Source organism: Artibeus jamaicensis, unplaced genomic scaffold (assembly GCF_021234435.1).
Source record: "Artibeus jamaicensis isolate MK-2021 breed Jamaican fruit bat unplaced genomic scaffold, CSHL_Jam_final contig_1028, whole genome shotgun sequence".
Taxonomy (NCBI): Eukaryota; Metazoa; Chordata; class Mammalia; order Chiroptera; family Phyllostomidae; genus Artibeus; species Artibeus jamaicensis.
In genome coordinates this window covers 6,032,602-6,050,786 of record NW_026521201.1, presented here as the reverse complement: position 1 = coordinate 6,050,786, position 18,185 = coordinate 6,032,602, and the positions used below count along the sequence as shown (strand labels likewise).

At 47.9% G+C, this 18,185-nt stretch overlaps 1 protein-coding gene across 1 annotated transcript in view; it reads left to right on the top strand.

Annotated features, from left to right (window-relative positions):
• The window catches only part of NINJ2 (ninjurin 2), a 75,090-nt gene that overhangs the window by 56,654 nt on the left and 251 nt on the right, over positions 1–18,185 (top strand). The window contains 1 exon segment of the mRNA XM_053662449.1: positions 17,465–17,696. Within this exon segment, the coding sequence (XP_053518424.1) occupies positions 17,531–17,696 (166 nt within the window). The 5' untranslated portion in view covers positions 17,465–17,530.

The window sequence follows — 18,185 nt, the reverse complement described above, 5'->3', positions numbered from 1 at the left end:
CACTTAATATTTTGTTTGGTTTTTACCAATATAGGATCATATCATATTCATGACTTTTCCCCCACTAAATACATTTCATATATCTTCCCATGTTTATGTACAGAGATCTACTTCATTCTTTTTAAAGACATATGTAGTATTTCATTGTGTGGAAAAAATGTATTTTGATGAGTGGGGGGGGGTGTTCCACCTGCAGAACCACCACCACCCCCCCCACCCCATCTGCCATAGATGAGAATAAGTCTACCAAGACATGATCTGTTTGGGAAGGAAAGATGGATGATCTCTCAAAGGAAAAGGGCCAGGAGCCTGTTCCTCAATGGCCTTTTATTGGGTTCAATTTGCACAGGAATACACATAAAGCTCATCGATCATTGTCAGGCAGTAAGGATCAAACAATAGATAACATACAAAGAACTGCAAGGGCTTTTTCTGAGTTCAGGTCAGATAGCTAAAGGGCCATAAAACTTTGGGAAACAATCTCATTTCATGCTTGGACCCTTATCAGAAAATTGAGGGCATTCTTAGCATTGCAGCTTTCACAGGATTTTATGCATTCTTTCTTAGGACTGATTGCCCCAGGGAAATGCCTGTTCCTGCCCAGGGCTACACCACCCTCTGTCATTGTTCAGGATTAAGTCAGGCAGGGGAAGTAAGGCAGCCAAGAGATTAGGAGACATCTCACAGACAGAATGAGGACTCAGACTATGTCAAAGCCGAGGGGCAAGGGTCCAACTCCCCCTTTTTCTAGAGCCCCCCCAAGTCCTTCCCTGAGGGCACCTTTGTTACCATGCCTGTCTTAGGTCATCCCTCCTTTAAGGAATCTTACCTGTCCTTGGCTAACCAGTCATCCACTTGGGGCCAAGCAGGATGAAGTAAAGGGGGCAGAGTCAGTGTGCCTGCCAGGGAGATAAGCTTTGTCTCCTTAGTGGCTTAAGGTCCCAAGGTCTCTCACTCAGCCTTAGCCATTTGGGGGGGGGGGGGTTACAGCTTCTGAAACCAGGCAGGGCAGTTCCCAACAGATGAGCATTTTTAGTGAGGAAAACTCCCAGAAGTGGACCTATTAAATAAATTATTAATAATATTTTAGAGACTTCCGCCAAGATGGAGGCATAGATGGAAACATTGTGCATTCTAGTACAACTAAGTTTAAAAACAACAAAGTTTTAGCAACAAAAAACACAGCCAAACCACAGAAAATTGATCTATACAGAAGTCCGACAACAACAAACCGTTCAGCCAGACAGTAAGAGGGGCGGAGCCAGCATCAGAGCGGGTCAGGCAAAAAAGATCCCCTGACCCAGGCACAGGCAGCTGAGGGCAGATCCTAGGTGTGGCGTAGCAATGGGCGGACCCAGTGAAGACACAAGGCAGCAAGCTAACCACAGTCACACATTCGCGCTCAGATAAACCAGCAAAGGTGCGAGCAGTGAGACAGACCGCTCAGACCCCAGCATTGGGAAGCAGCAGAGGGGACCGCTATTGTCCCTCTCTGACCCCGCCTCCACATACAGCATCACAAAGGAGCAACCTTTGTGGGTGGCCCCGCCCTGGTAAACATCTAAGGCTCCACCCCTCATATGTAACAGGTGCCAACAGACCAAAACATTATGGCTCAAGAAGAATTCAACCCCCTGGAGCCAATAACTCTAAGCAACCAAGAAACTGCCAACCTATCAGATGCACAGTTCAAAACACTGGTGATCAGGATGATCACAGAACTGGTTGATTTTAGTCACAAATTAGAGGAACAAGTGAACGCTAAACTAATTGAAATGAATGGAAATGCACAGGAAACCAATAGTGATGGAAAGGAAACTGGGACTCAAATCAAGGGAATGGACCAGAAGGAAGAAAAAAATGACCAAACAGAAAAGGATGAAGAAACAAGAATTCAAAAAAAAATGAGGAGAGGCTTAGGAACCTCCAGGACATCCTTAAATGTTCCAACATCTGAATTATAGGGGTACCAGAAAGGGAAGAGGAACAGTCACGAGTGGAAAACTTATTTGAACAAACAATAAAGGAGAAATTCCCAAATCTGGCAAAGGAAATAGACTTCCAGGAAATCCAGGAAGCCCAGAGAGTCCCAAAGAAGTTGGACCCAAGAAGAAACACACCAAGGCACATCATCATTACATTAGCCAAGATTAAAATGAAGGAGAGAATCCTACAAGCAGCAAGAGATAAGGGGACAGCAAGCTACAAAGGACTTCCCATCAGACTGTCAGTGGATTTCTCAAAAGAGACCTTCCAGGCAAGAAGGGGCTGGAAAGAAGAATTCCAAGTCATGAAAGCCAAAGACCTACAACCAAGACTGCTCTATCCAGCAAAGCTTTCATTTAGAATGGAAGGGCAGATAAAGTGCTTCTCAGATAAGGTCAAATTCCAGGAGTTCATCATCACCAAGCCCTTACTATATGAAATGTTAAAGGGACTTACCTAAGAAAAAGAAGGTAAAAAATATGAACAGTGAAAGGACAGCAAACTCACAGTTATTAACAACCACACCTAAAACAAAAGCAAACTAAGAGGACAGCTAGATCAGGAGCAGAACCATAGAAATGAAGAACACCTGGAGGGTTAGCAACAGGGGAGTGGGAGGAGGAGAAGGGGGGAGAAGGTACATAAAATTAGTATAGAGAGTAGGTAGAAAATAGGGGAGAGGGCAAGAATAGTATGGGGAATATAGAATCTAAAGAACTTGAGACACATGGTCATAAACTAAAGGGGGGGGAACAGAAGGGGAAGGGGTGTGCAGGGTGGAGGGGAATGAAGGGGGAATAGAACAACTGTAATGGCATAATCAATAAAATATATTTAAAAATAAAAGTAAAATATCTAAATTAAAAAATAATATTTTAAATTTTATTTGATAATTGCCATATTATTCTTCAAAAATAGCATAGTAATTTGCATACATTTGGCAGTAATTTGCACTTACATTCCCACCAAGGGTGTGAAATGCTCACTTATCTGCATCTTCACTAACATTGAGTATTGTCAGTCAATCAAATCTTTGCCAATCTAATAGGAAACATATGCACTATAGCCATTTGTGATGCTTCTTCAGCGGCTTGTTTGTTCATATGCTCTATTTTTCTATTAGGTTCACTTTAAAGACCTCAGTGAGTATCAAAAAATCAGTCCTTTGTCCTATATGTTGCAGTTTTTTCCTCATTTGTCTTTGTCTTCTGACATTGTGTGGTATGTAGCAGTGCGGGGAGTGGCTAGAGCACAGAGTCTGCAGGCAAAATAATTGATAATCTTGGTTTTGTCTCTAAATCACTAGCTGAATGACCATAGTTTAGTCCAGAGACATCAAACTCATTTTCACTGGGGACCACATCAGCCTTGCAGTTGCCTTCAAAGGGCCAAATGTTGAGCTCCTTGCCCCTAGTTAACGAGTAGTTACATTTATAAAGCTCTAAAATCACATTTGGCCCTTTGTAAGAACTCGGGAGGCTGATGTGGTCCCTGGTGAAAATGAGTTTGACACCCCTGATTTAGTCACTTAACCTCTGGTTCCCCACCTATAAACTGAGGAAGATGACTAGCACTTAACTCATGGACTATTATGAGAATGAAATGAGTTAATGTATATAAAATGTTCATCATAACTATTATTTCATTATTATGCATTTAAACAGTTTTAATTTTCATGCACTCAAATTGTTTGGTCCTTCATGACTTCTGGATTTCAAGTCATGCTTATAAAGGCTTTCCTCCTTCTAAAATTAGGAAGATACTCATCACGGGCGCTGTTTAAAGGAGTCTGTGAGGAATCCATTTGCAATATCCATCTCCCTCCAGCTCCTGTTTTGCTGTCCTGTAAATTAATCTGTTCATACACCAGGACTTTTTAAAAAGAGGGGACCTCCGTGTTTGCATCATGTCTGAGGACTAGGTAAGGTTGCCTTTGAGGTTGAGCACTGGTTTGGAAAATGGACTGTACTGGCTGTAGATTCATGTCTATGAAGAGTGGGCCTGAGCAGGTCACCCCCTCCCTTCACACACTGAACAACTTCTACTTCAGTAAGTGCCAGCCTCTTGCCGAGTTTCCTGCACTGAAGGAGTTCACAGTCCAGCGAGACAACAGGCGGGCTGTCCCACGGAAGGTGTGACCAAAGGCCTCATGCAAAAATGACATTTTTGATTAGAGGAAGAGTGAATGGCAAGGAGGGACACAGAGGACATTCTAAACAGTGGGGACGGGTGTTCAGTCACTGCTCCACAAATATGTGCTTCCCTCCAATACATTGGGCCCTCTCCCTACTCCTGCAGGAAGGCACAGGGGCAGAGAGGATGGGCTGAAGTGTTGGAAAGAGGTGGAGAGATGAAGGGTAGTCAGAAGCCAGGTGACAGCATGAGACTAAGACTTCCCCTCTCAGCTCTCTAGAACTTAAGGAGTCAGATGGCTTGAAGAAAGTGACTTCCTTCATTCTTGGGGCTCACTTTGCTCATCCTTATGTATGAGTATGCAGCCTCAGCTGATGTCCTTAGGCCTCTGTGCAAATTCTACATAATCACATGCATGCAAACATTCTGTCTTGTACAACAAAAAGATTTAACACCCTCAGGGCACTTTTCTGGGCTAACTGATAATTGAAGTGGTTCCTGCCTAGGGGCTTCCTGCCTGGCATGGGCCCCTCTCTGTCCCTGGTAGTTCTATAGTCTGCTCAATAGTAAGGATTAAAGGTTTAGAGGTGGAAAGGGTACTCCACTCCTATGCACACCACTAGGGCCAGGGAACAGTGTCCTCCAGTGGGCAGTGGTGGTTCTAAAGCAACCAGGGCTCTGGAGGTCTAAAGGCCACTGTAGAGGACAGCCCCACACCCTGGGCCTTACAGTCCAGTACAAGGGGCACTGAAAAAGGCATCTGGTTGTTAGGGAAAGGCTCCCACCACTGAAGGTGCCTGAACTTGTGTGCTTTGTTTGTACCCCATCCTGGCCCTTGGGAAACTCTCTGGTGTTTTGGCACCTTTATTTAAGAGGCTCACTTCATCGTCCACCAAAGAGAATAGTGAAGTACAGAATCTGGCTAGTTCATCCACCTTCTGGAGGCCAAACTTGACCCAAGAAGCAAACAGTGAAGCAGTCACTGGATTTCCTAAGGCCTGTGGTCCTCTTGGCAACAAGAAATCATAATAGTTTTCTCCTGCTCTTACTGGTGGCCTGGGCTGGCTTCACAGGGCCTGTTCAGAAGGGCCCAGCATTGAGAAGGGTCCCTACTTGGTTTAATGCTCTGATGCGGCCATCCTGAAATTCTCATTAACTTTGAACTTGAGAGCCCACATGTTCCTGTGCCCTGCAAATTACTGTGTTACATCAATACCCACTTGAAAACTACTTTTTAGGGTTTTACTTATTTGTTTTTAGAGAGAGGGGAAGGGGAGAAGAAAGGGAAAGAAACAACAATGTGTGGTTGCCTCTTGCGCATCCCCCACCAGGGACCTGGTCCACAACCCAGGCAAGTGCCTGGACTGGTAATCAAACCAGCGACTCTTAGTTTCATAGACCAGTGCTCAATCCACTGAGCCACACCAGCCAGGGCCATTTGGCAGCCTTGTACTAGTGTGTTTCCCAGCCTATCCCATTAGGGTATTGGTTCCCAAGGCAGGGACTCTGTGATTACCAGAGGAAGAACATTCTGAAGAAGGCTTCTTGTCCTTCAAGATCAAGCTGATATGGTGTTGATGCCCCTGAGGTCTCCACTGAGCTTCCCAGGTGAATGTCCTGCTTTCCCACTTCATTTGTATATCTCACATGACACCTGTCCCTTCCTGCAGTTGATCACAACCTCCCCATTTACATTATCACCTTTCTGCCATGTCCTCTGTGTTCTGACTTGCCTACAATAGATAGACACTCATTCAACATTTGTTGACTGACTGGAAAGCAAACAGAGCTATCTTCTCAGTACAGAGTACAGGCCCAGCACACAGTGGGTATTCAGTCATTGCTGCCGACTTGCAGAGCAGGCCAGGCTGTCACACTACGTGGCTGTGCCCTTGCCTCAGCCAAGGCTTCACACAGATGCTCCCCCTCTCCACTTCCTATACAGTGGGGACAGAACAGCTGAGGTCCAGACTGGTGCTTCTGACCTACAGTGTTTTCTGGTTGGAGCTAGAAGGAGACTGTCGCCACCCATTGGTGTGGTTCCAAAATGCGCTGGGGTGGGGGAATTATTAAGAATCCCTGATATTTTCACAGCACTTTAAAGTTTTCAAGCCACTTTCATAAACATGATCCTCAAACTGTCCTATATGTCAAGACAAACTCTTAAATACCAATAATGTGGTTGTTGTTTAAACATTTCTTCTTTTACTGCTCATGATCATTGAGGAAAAATTTGAAAACACAGGTAAAGCAAAAAGGAAAAGAATATTTCACATCCTAGCACTTAGAGATGACTTATTACTTTAGTCCATATCATATCAGATTTATCTATGTATATAAATATATATCTTTTTTTTAAGATTTTATTTATAGAGATAAGGGGAGGGAGAAAGAGAGGAAAAGAAACATCAGTGTGGGGGTGCTTCTCATGTGCTCCCCACTGAGGACCTGGCCTGCAACCCAGGCATGTGCCCTGACTGGAAATCAAACTGGTGACCCCTTGGTTCACAGGCCAGCACTCAATTCAGTGAGCCACACCAGCCAAGAGGTAAATATCTGTCTTTAAAAGTAGGATAATACCGTTACTGTTTTTGTACTTTTATTATGCCCATTTGACTAGGTGGCTAACAGAGGCCCCTGGTCACACAGCTGTTGGAGGCAGGGCTGGAACTGAGTGTTATACTCCTGAATTAGGCTGCTGCCCAGACTCCAAAGGCGGCCAGAGAGCTGGATGGCTCCATTTTATGGCTGTGAGAATGAAGCCAGGCAAAAAAGTGTTTGCTCTGATTGGGCTTAGGAGGAAAGACCCCAAAGTGCCCCACAGTGCACCATGTTTTAGGATGGGCTGGACTGGGCCTGACTACTGAAGAGTTCCACCTCTGCAGAACTGAACTCTGCCTCACTGTAAATAGTCCCAGGGACAACAGGAGTCATCTGTCAGGCAGGGGCCCAGGGGAGCAGGTGCCAAGTGGCAGGATCAGGGTGTACAGGACTGACCCCGGAGAGCAACTGGATATCTGCTTGGTGGCCTTGGGGCTCATGCTCTTGGTATTTTTAGAAAGGGAGTAAGGACACAGCAGTGACCAACAAGTTCAGTGCTGCCCTGGGGCATTACCCTGAGCTGTAGGAAAGGTGCATTAAGTCTGGTTTTGGAGCCACAAGCTGAGGGAAGGACTAGCCTGCCTACCTTTTGTTCCTCCTCCTCTCCTTCCTGAGCACACAGTGCCAGTCAGATATTGTGTCAGTTGAGAGGAAAGATTTCCTTAGGGCTCTGGCCTTCCAGAAAGATAATAAAGAGCAAGAGCTAAACTGGGCTAACCTGGGGTTTGCAAAATAGCACCATGGTTAAGAGTTTGTACTCTGGCCCTGGCTGGTGTGGCTCAATGGATTGAGTGCCTGCCTGTGAACCAAAAAGTCGCCAGTTCCATTCCTAGTCAGGGCACGTGCCTGGGTTGTGGGCCAGGTCCCCAGTGGGGGCTCTATGAGAGGCAACCACACAATGACATTTCTCTCCCTCTCTTTCTCCCTCCCTTCCCCTCTGTAAAAATAAATAAATAAAATAAAGAGTTTGTACTCTGGCATCAGACAGATCTGGGCTCACCTTGAGTCTCCTATCTGTAGCTGTGTGACCTCAGATAGTTAATCTCTCTGAACCTATGGTTTCCTTTGTGCCAGCACCTGGTAAATCCTGAATAAATGCTGAATAAATGCAGGTATTAAAAGAGAGGCTGCAAATTTGGAAGAATTTGGAGTGTGGGTTGTCCGACATGTTCACCACTTTCTGTGGATCTAGCTTTGAAGGGTTTGGCATCCCTTTGTGTATAGACTAGACCATACATAGGCCTCTCGCAGTGAGTGGGGAGGCGTGGTATCCTCTCATTTTACAAAAGAGGAGGCTGAGAAGCACCAAGGCTGCCTGACCTGCTGCAGGCACTGAGAGAAGTGGCAGCCAGACTAGGTTCAGACCACTTGGCTCCAAGCATTCACTCTGTCTTCATTTTCCCCAGACCCTGGCGCACAACCTCAGAGCTGCTGCTTAGAGCACTGGAGTTGGGACTGGGAGAACACGGGATTTTGCACTTTGCTGCTGCTTTCAAGTTCTGAGGAATGGAGGGAGCGAAGGCATGAGAACCCAGGCAGGATCTGCTGGGCCAGAATGGAGACAGCAGGAGACTCCTGGGGCTGGGCTGCTGGGCAATCCTGGCAAACTGCTTCTGAGTACAGGCCTCTTTGGATTGGCTAAACCAAGCTGGGGACATCTGCCACAGAGCTGGCCAACCCCTGGCTTGGATATAGAAACTCTATCTTGATTTCATGGCCCCTGGAGCTGGAGCTGGGCTTCTTCCAATGAGTGCAGCAGCTTCTCTTCATCTGTAGCCTGTCTTGTCTATGCCAGGATCCAGAAACTATCAACCACAGGACAGTGGACACATGCACTAACGCTGTGCCGAAGTGCTGAGGTCCATTGGGAGTCCAAATGCCCATGTAAGACAGCCATTTCCTGGATCGCCCAGTGGGCTCCATATAAGATGGCCATAGTGCACAGGTCACCATGGTCCTGCCTCTTAAGCCCCTTCTGAATAAATTCAGGGGGTGAAAAATGCATCATTCATTCATTCAGTATGCCAGGCTAGGTGTCAGTTCTGGGATATAGCAGTGGACAGGACATATAAAGCCCTTATTCCTGTTAAGTTTATCTACTGGGGTAAGATTGAAAAGGCCTTGTCACCTCCTGGCTTCCCCCACTATACACTTCGTTCTCTGCTAAGCCTTGTCATTTTTAGGGGATGAGGAAAATAGGAACATAGGGAAGGCAGGGACCTTTGTTGTATCTTAGATGCCTAGCACATGATAGGAATTGAAAACATGTTTGTTGAACTGAACTGAGGGGAATTTTGGCAGGCGCTTGGTAGGGCTGGGTGGAGTGGGAAATTCACCACCACTTCCCATTTTCCCATCTCGGTGTCAGATATGACCTATTCCATCAGGTCTGCTCATGGACTGTAGCCAGAGATTGTAGGCAGAGTTCTTATTGCTTCTTAATCTAACTGTATGAAATTCCAAGGAAAAAGTTGTTGCCTTTTGGAAACATATAATCAGTGGGGACATATAAAACTCACACCCACCATCATGTAGAATGTTGATATTTTGCTCTTTTTTTTTTTAAATCCTCACTCGAGAACATTTTTTCATTGCTTTTAGAGAGAGGGGAAGAGAGACAGAGAAGCTGATATTTTGCTTTATAATTAATTGTTCTGAAAGTCATTTTTACTTACCTGTGTTTAGGCCTCCTATCTGGATTTAGGCTCCCCCACAAAATCTAGGGTTCTACAAAACCAAGAAAGACTTAGCAAAAACTTCTGAGTGGAGACATGCAGAGGATCTAGGATAAATGTACCAGAGCACTGTAGACAGGCCCATGGTCCGCAGCTGGGCCACAACAGGCACTGGGGAGATGAACTGCTGGAGCAGGCTGGCTGCGCACAAAATACCTGAACACTGTTCAGTGGAAAGATCTAAAGAGATTATCTAGACACACTTTAGACTGGTGTCTCCTTTTGAGTTTATACAGCCTATGCTTCCAGGGACTGGGGGGTGCAGTGGTGATGGATGCAGGCTCCGAGCCGGCCTGGGTTCAAATCCCAGCTCTAATACTTAACAGCTGGGTGATTCTGGGCAAAATTAGTAAATTGTCCTGTGCCTCAATTTTCATATCTGGAAAATAGGTGTTGTTAAAAGAATTCAGTGACAAAATCCATATGAACATGGCTAGCACTGAGCTTGTAAGAGAGAAAGAGCTGCCAACCCACTGCAGTTTGGCACAGTGGTGCAGGCCAAAGGCCCTCAAACTTGAGTTTGCACCAGAACCACCTGGCTGGGTTTCACTCAAGTTTCTGACTCTGCAGGTCTGGGGGGGAACCTGAGAATTTGCATTTCTAATAAACTCCCATATGATGCTGTTGCTGCTTCAGCACCATAATTTAAGAACTATTGGTCTACGAAAAAAAGAATATAATGTAGGATTTTGACACTGGAACCATTTCTTAGTATCTGGTGACTTTGGGAAGGTAATCTCCTTGAAGCTCAGTGTCTTCACTTGTAAAATGGGACTATTTATATCCACTTCGTGGGGGTGTGCCTGGCATACAGCATTATCATTACTTAGGTACTGTTGTTTAAATTTTAGCTCAGTTTGTTGGCCCTTGAAAGATGAGTAATATTACAATAAGGTGCAGAGATGCACTGGATAGGCTTGGGGATGCTGCTGAGAGCCCCAGAATGGGGCCTGATGCAAAAGCACCCAGGAGCAAGGGGCTAATTCAGGAAGTACTCTTGTTTAAGGTGTGTACTGGAAGAGAGCAGAAATATTCTTTGAAAATTTTTATGTAACAGATCCATAATTAACTTTGGACCCTAACAAGTAAGTGTTTCTTGAAAGTCACTGACATGGTGACCGCATCCAGGGGAGGTGGAAAATGCTTCCTCAAGAAGAGCAAGCAGGCCCCATTGTGTTCCTATCCCAATCCCTACACCATCCTGTCCCTCCTGCACATGGCGTCTCCTTTTATATGTAGTCCCCTTTTGTTAGAGAGAAACCCTGAAGAACTCTTGGATTCACAAAGGGATGCAAGCACTTAGGTTCCTGGTTCCTGGCAGGATGAGCTCACCCAGGGCCCAGGGAGCTGGGGGGGGGGGGGGGGGGGCGCGGGGCTGGTGGACAACAGAGGCACTGCAGACTTTCCCAGGGGGAGCCTGCTCCGTGCCCTGTGAGTAGGCTGCCGGCTGTGAGGCCTGGGTTTGCAGCCTGGGGTAAGGGCTGGAGCCTTGCAGCAAGACTGCCCAAGGCTCCAAGGAGATTTGGACCGGTTGGGTGTTATCACCGGAATAGCAGGCAAAAGACACCCCACCCTAGGTGAATTAGAGATTGTTGATTTTTTAAGGGCGAGATCCACTTGCTCTTGGCACTGGGAGGCTGCAGTCAGATCACTTGCCCCAGACAGAGGCCTCCAGGGTCTAGGCCCTTGAAGGGTTTGGCCTGAAGACTAGTGGCAGCTTCCACCCTGAGGCAGGATGCTATGGAAGAAAGGGCTGTCCCAGGGCCAGGGGCCTTGAGGCAAAGATTCCTGTCCAAACACAACTCCCCTCACCTAGCAGCCATTGGTTAAAATGCCACCCTTAGAGACCTTTTTAAAAACTGATTTTAGAAAGAGAGGGAGAAAGAAACATCAGTTTGTTGTTCCACTTATTTATGGACACACTTGTTGGTTTTCACATGTGCCTGGACAAGGGGATGGACAATGTTCTAACCTCCTGAGAGACCTGGTCAGGGCCTTTAAAGACGCTTTCTTTTGCCTTTTTTGAAAAGTGTCTTTGAAGTAACTCTTTCAAATAAATAAAGAAGTCAGTCATTTATCATGTATTTAATGTGGCAAGTCACTTTAAAGGCTCATAGTGCCTGTGTAAGCTAGGCATTGTGGGGACCTGGGAATATGGAAGATTGAGTCCCCACAGTAAAGTAGGTAGTGATGGGCCACCTAGAGAGGTCTCAGCAAAGCCCAGGCCAGCACCAAGCAGGACAGCCTTTGCACAGGGCCTGCATGGAATGTAATGGTTAACAGGGTCTAGAAGAGAGGGGAAGCTTCTTTGGAAGCAGGGTAGCACAGGGAAGAGAGTCCTTAAATCCTGGAGCAAAGGGTGGGGTGTGTGCCGGGAACTGAGTAATCTGGTGTGTTCCAGTACTGCTGAACATCAGAGAGCCTGGCAGAGGCAGAGGCCGGAGAAGAGTTAGCTCTCTGCCCCATCCCCCACAGGAAGAGGAGCAGGTACCAGTCCAGGGAGGGGGTAGAGGCCAGTTGGGAGCATCTGCATTGCCCAGTCACAGCAGGGAGCGTGGAGACCCAGGGTCAATGGGCTTGTCTGAGGATTTCCTCTGACGTAAGTCTGGTGCAGCTTGAAGGCAAGACTCATGGGGGCAAGAAGAGAGGGTGTCTGATGGGTAGAGAAGAGGCATTTCAAAACCCATGGGGCAGCTGAGAAGACAAAAAGTACCTTCTAAATCTGGGCTGGGACAGGCCCTGAATCAGGACAGAGTGTTTAAAATGCCCCTAGGCCCACAGGTGGGAGTATGACACCAAGTGGGAGAGATTTTTCTCTCATTTCATATTTAATAGTTGTTTTCAAAGCACATTCACTCCTATTACCTCACTGATCTCTTAACCAGCACTCTGCGCTAAACAGGGCAGGCATGATTTCCCTTTCACAGATAGAAAAGCAAAGGCTTGGGTAAGATGAAGTTATAACTTCTGCTTTATTTTAACCTATTTATTTTAACCACTGGCCTTTTGGGTTGCATATTTGTTTTTGTTTTAAATATATATTCTTTTTGTATAGTTCAAATATTCATACACTTCAAAGTTCAAAAGGTACAGATAAAAGTCTCTCTTGTCTCAACTCTGTTCTCCCAAGTTACCTCCTAGCAGTTTGAACCCAAGCCTTCTGACTAGGTACTTTATGCCACACAGTGCAGGGGCTCAAGGACATGGCCCTTCCCACCCCCACCCCCACCCCCTGTAAATTCAGGAAAGCCTAACACAAGTGCCACTCAGGTAAAGGTGCTATACTTCCTCTTAGCAAGTGTAAATATGTACCCTTATGGGGCTATTTAACTGTCTCCTTAGATCCTAAACTCCTAAACTTTAGATCCTAAACTTAACTGTCATCTTAGATCCTAAACTCCTAGGAGCCAGGGAGTATTTCTTCAATTTCTGGGCAGTAGCAGAGTAGGGGTTAAAATTACAGGCTCTGGCACACAGAACACAGGGATAAGAACTTTGCTGTGTGAACTTGGGCCAGTTATTCAGGCTCTCTGAGCCTCTGCTTTTGCAACTGTGATTGTCCTGTCCTCACCAGGTTCAAGGGGCTGTTGAGAGCTGGGTAAGATAGCACGTGTCCCGAGTTTGACTCTGTGCCAGGCACATGGTACACACTCTGTAAGTGGTAACTTTCATTCCAGTGTACTAAGAACCTCCTGCCTGTGTACACAGCACGACAGACCCAGGTACCCTCTCAAAATTCATTCTGACAGAGGATTAGAGATGTCAGGCACCTAATTAAAAGCAACTTGGCATTGTACTCTTCCTGGGCAGGGATCTGCCCCTCCTTTTTATGGGAAACCAGCATCCCAAAGGCCGGGCTCACTGCCACCTCCTTTTCAGGCGAGACCTGGCTTTTCTGGACGGTCAGTCATGTCGAGACCAATGGAAGGGGCCACATACCATTGCCCCTCTGAGCTTATTGTGTCTGTAGCCCTGAGTTTGAAGTGATACAAAAGGCGACTGCCATGTGGCTTTTCTCAGGGCTGACAAGAATGACTCATCAGAGGGTTACCAATGCCCTGGGACAAAGTGACTCACTAGACCTGCTCCTGGGCCTGGCTCTACAGCTGTTTGACCTTTGTCTCTCTCAGGGAAATATTCTTGGCCCCTGATAATTCTCCACTCAGAGCAGGGAGCTTCCCTCCCCTACAACACCCTCTGTTAGAAGAGACCTAGGGAATCACTTATTCCAACCCCACCTGACTCAGAGATAAAGGAGTGCAGTGACGGGATCCGGCTTGCTCCTGCATCTCACCTGTAGCAGGACCAGGATTCAAACCGGAGTTCAGGGTGCCTTCTGTGCTGCCACAGACCCCTTCTTCCCCTCGGCTTCTTCCCCACAGGGCATGCACTCACTGTGGCCACAGCTCCAGGGTCTAAACCCTCCAAGCAGTGGTTTCCAGGGCCCTCTGAAATCTTGTTTCCAAGAAACCCATAGTGATATCTTGGAACTTGTCCGCATTGACCATAATGTCAATAAACAATGTAAAAATGTGTTTACTTTGTCAAGAGAGGCATTCCTTTCCTATCCAACAAGTTTTGTAAAGAAACAAATATAGTATAGTCCAACAAGTATTAAGGGATAAAGAATTGTCTGGCAGAACAAGGGAGCAGTCCTTGACTTTGAGAGCTGGAATCCACACCAGCCTGGGGAGCTGGGACTTGGTGGGAGCACCTTCCCCAGGGAAGTCTGAGCTGGAACCTGAGGGAAGGATGAGGAAGAGGGAGGGAAATGGCAGTGCTGGCAAGTGCCTGGGAGTCAAACTGGGAAACTGCTGTGGGGTGTCTGTCATTTCCTCAACCTGGCATCACCCCACTCCGATCACCAGACCCAAGTCCTCATGTTACCCCAACCCTCCATTTGCTCCAGGAGGGAACTCTGGACCTTCTCCCATCTACCCCACACCAGCCCCTGCTCCAACCTCAAGTCAACCAAAATTCCCCCTTTTGTTCAGGTGTGATTCACTGTCAGGATTTGAAAAGGCTGGCTTTTGCAGGGGTGTTTGCAATCGGGAGGCAGGAGTCTTTGGCACCGCCTTCTGCTGTCCTGCAGTAAAAGTGGGGGGTGAGGGGAGGAAGGGCCAATGGAATGCGTGAGAGACAGAGGGTCATTGAGAGACAGACCTCAAACTAGGAAAAACAGAAGAAGGGCTGTCTTCCCTTCTGGGGAAGAACAAAGTCTCATGCAGTCTCTCTACAGCCTCCAACCATCCAGAGATGAGATTCTCCTATTTTGTAGATGTGGAAACTGAACCCCAAAGTGCAAAGCCCAGAGGCAAAGGTGGGCCCAGAAGCTGGGAGTCCTCTTCCCTCCAGCCCCTACTCTGAGGAACCAGAGGAAAAGGGCCAGGAACTAGGGCAGGGTAGGTGGGCTTGAAGGGAGGGGAGGCCCCACAAGGTCTAGCAGAGGGGCCCTGCAGGCAGGCAGGCCTCAGGCACCTCCAGAGCTGCCCCTCAGCCCTGGGAGGGGGCTGGGGGCTGTGGGAGGGAGGAGGCAAGGCAGATTCAGAGTCCGGTGAAATACTAGTGACTCACACTGGGTGGCTCTGAAGGCCTACCCAGCCCACATTCCGGCGTCTTTGTTCCCAGCCATCTAGGCCCAGCCTTAAAGGGCCAGCTCCTAGAGGCAGCAGAGAAGGTGGGACTTGGTGGGAGCCCTGCCCATCATCCGACCTGCCACCTCCACACCACCTCCACACCACCTCCACCGTCCTCTCCAGACTTCTTATTGGGTTGCTCCTCTTTCCTGGGTAGTGGGGTAAGAAGGGTGACACCCTATGGGATTTGGGGGTTCATCCCATTGAGTCCTCAGGCTATAAGGGAGGACCCTCAGGTCATCTCAGCAAGCCCTCTGCCTCAGGGTAGGGCTATACCTAAACTGGCCTAGAAGGATTATGAAAACTGTTTCCTTCCCTTTCAAAGCAACTTTTTCCAGGGTCTCACAATCAGATCCCTTCTAACCACAATCCCACTTGCGGCAGTTTATGCCAGTTCCCCACTCAGTCCTGGCCCAATCTCAGCACTGGTTTATCCTTGACCTTCCATTTAGGTTGGCCTTTCTAGATTTGTGAACCAGGCTCCCTGTCCTGGGCCTCCAAGGGGTCCAGGTTTCACACCAAGCCTGGCCTGTCCATGAATTCAGGGGAGAAACATCCTGCCACTCCAGGGCAGCCGAAGTGCCTGTCACTTCTCTGGATGCATGCCCCACCATGTGGACACTCTGGAGGATTGGTGCCTCAGGAGACTTGGCAGTGTGGTGGTGGTGGGGGAGGGAGTGGGGGGCTCCTGCAGAGCCTCCCACCAGCAAGTTGGGGACTCTGAAAAAGCATCCTCAGTTGTGAAGCAACCCTGAGCTAGTACAAATGAAAGTGAAAGCAGGCCCTAAATTAGAGAGGAAAGGATGAGGCTCTAAGACCAATTTAACAACAGAATCCTAAAAGTTCTAATAAAACTTACAAATAGCGGTATTTTTCGTTGAGGCTTGGGGACATCTCTGTGTCCCCCAAGTACCTACTACCTCATACACTATTTGGGTTTAAGGTTATGTCCATTGTTGACATACAAATTTTCAGAAAAGGGATTTTATTCCTTGAAGCTTTCATAGTAATTTTACAATTTATCTGATTTTGAACTGAGAGCTGGGTTTGGCAGAAAAGGTGCAGATCTTGTAGTGCAAACTGGAGGGTGGAACAGGGAGAGGAGTGGGCACAGGCGGCGGGGGAGGCCCTTTGGCGGGGGAGTGCTTCCGAGGCAGAAGCACTTTGAGTTGTGGAGAGACCTGGGGCCACTCCATAAACTGTCACTTAGTATGTCCTTGGAACCCAGGATAAACCATTGCCAAATGGGCAAGGGGCACAGGCTGTAGCCTTGGGGTCTTTATGGGCTAATGGCCTTGGCACCCAGGCCAGCTGGTCCTGAACAAGTCTGGCATTGAGGAGCATCCAAAACTCTCTGAAAGGTACCTACCCACCCACCCAGTACCCCCGTTGCGGGCATCTGCTCAGGTAGTTCCCCAACCATAGGCTGTGACATTTCCCAAGGTCCTTCCTCTTCCTTCCTGCACTCTGGTTCAGTTTCCTGTCACCCTGACCCTGAATCAATACCATACCTTTTGACAGGTCTCCTGCCTCTGGGCTCTCCCTGGCCAATCAACCCAAGCAGCACTTCTGCATTAACCTCCCAAAAATGTACCCAAGTTCTCTTGAGTGGCTGGCTGCACATTGCCTGCAGCACCCAGTCTGAACTTGGCTCACCCTGAGCTCCGACCCACATACCCTGTATTGTGACTCCCTCTTCTGGAGTGACTTCATGCCAATAAATCCTAACCAGAAAATAAAAAACAAATTCAGAGCTTTTCACACACACACACACACACACACACACACACACACACACACACACACACACACACGTGTGTGTGTGTGTGCATCCAGATGTGTGTCTGCACCTGGGCCTGTTTGACCGCAGGTGAGCATGAGCTGGGCTATGGTTAGGGCTGAGGGGCTGAGAGGCTGAGGAGGGGCTGTTTCCTCAGCTCCTAATCCATTCCCACTCACTAAACTGTGCGTCCTGCCTCAGAAGGCGTTGTTCTGGGAGGGAAGTGCCTTTTCTATTCCACCTAAGCCTTCTGCTATTGTCTTCTGATAGGTTCTCCTCTCAGAAGAAAACAGTGGCCCTAGGCCAGGTCTGGCCCCTGTGAAACAAATAACGTACATTTTATAAGTGGCTGAGACTCCTCCAGGCTTTCTTCAGCTGGATGTGTGAAGGTGCAAGGGAAGGGTGACCCTACCCACTGTGAAACCTGTATTACATGACATTATTCCAGAGTTCTTTCAGGCCATAAAACTGAGGGCAGTGTCACCTGCCCTCAGCCAGTCGGAGGAGAGTTTTAAAACCTCACTCTTCTTTCTAGTCCCTCAACTGCTTCCCTCTTGAGCCTCCCAGGTAAGCCTGTGCTTTCTCCCTTACAGCCTGGGAACCCCAACCCAAGCAGGAGCCAACCCATCAACCTGAACCATTACACCACCAAGAAGAGCATGGCAGAGAGCATGCTGGATGTGGCTCTCTTCATGTCCAATGTCATGCGGCTGAAGATGGTGCTGGAGCAGGGGCCATCCTCTCAATACTATGTTACCCTCATCACCCTCATCAGCATCTCTCTGCTCTTGCAGGTCGTCATTGGAATCCTCCTGGTGGCCATGGGTGAGCCCAGGCCTAGAGTTGGCTTCGGTGCCCCCTAGTGGGAAGCTGAGCCCCTGTGTCTCTCAGCCATGCACTAACCTGGTGTTAGCCCTCTGTACCTACAAATGCCCAAGTACCACCTTGGGATGGATAGGGATGGATGAAAAGCAACCTGCTCTACATCTTGGTATTCCCTATGGTGGCCACTCCACAATACCTGCTGAACAACAGTCCCCACTAACTCATAGCCAAGTTCCACATTACCCTCTGTGTGAGTCCATCCCTACTCTTAGAAGACCCACTGCAGCTTCCCAAACCCCAACTCTGCGAGGCACCACATGGACACCATCACATTGGTCAGGGAGGGAAGAGCCATTGAGTGCAGTGACACCACCTCCCTAGACTTCTGTTGCATGGATCTTGGAGCCGCTGGACTTTTTCTGAACTCTAGTGGGTGTTATAAGGGAAGCTCCAGGCTGTGGCCCCCACCCTGACTTTTACCTCTCATCC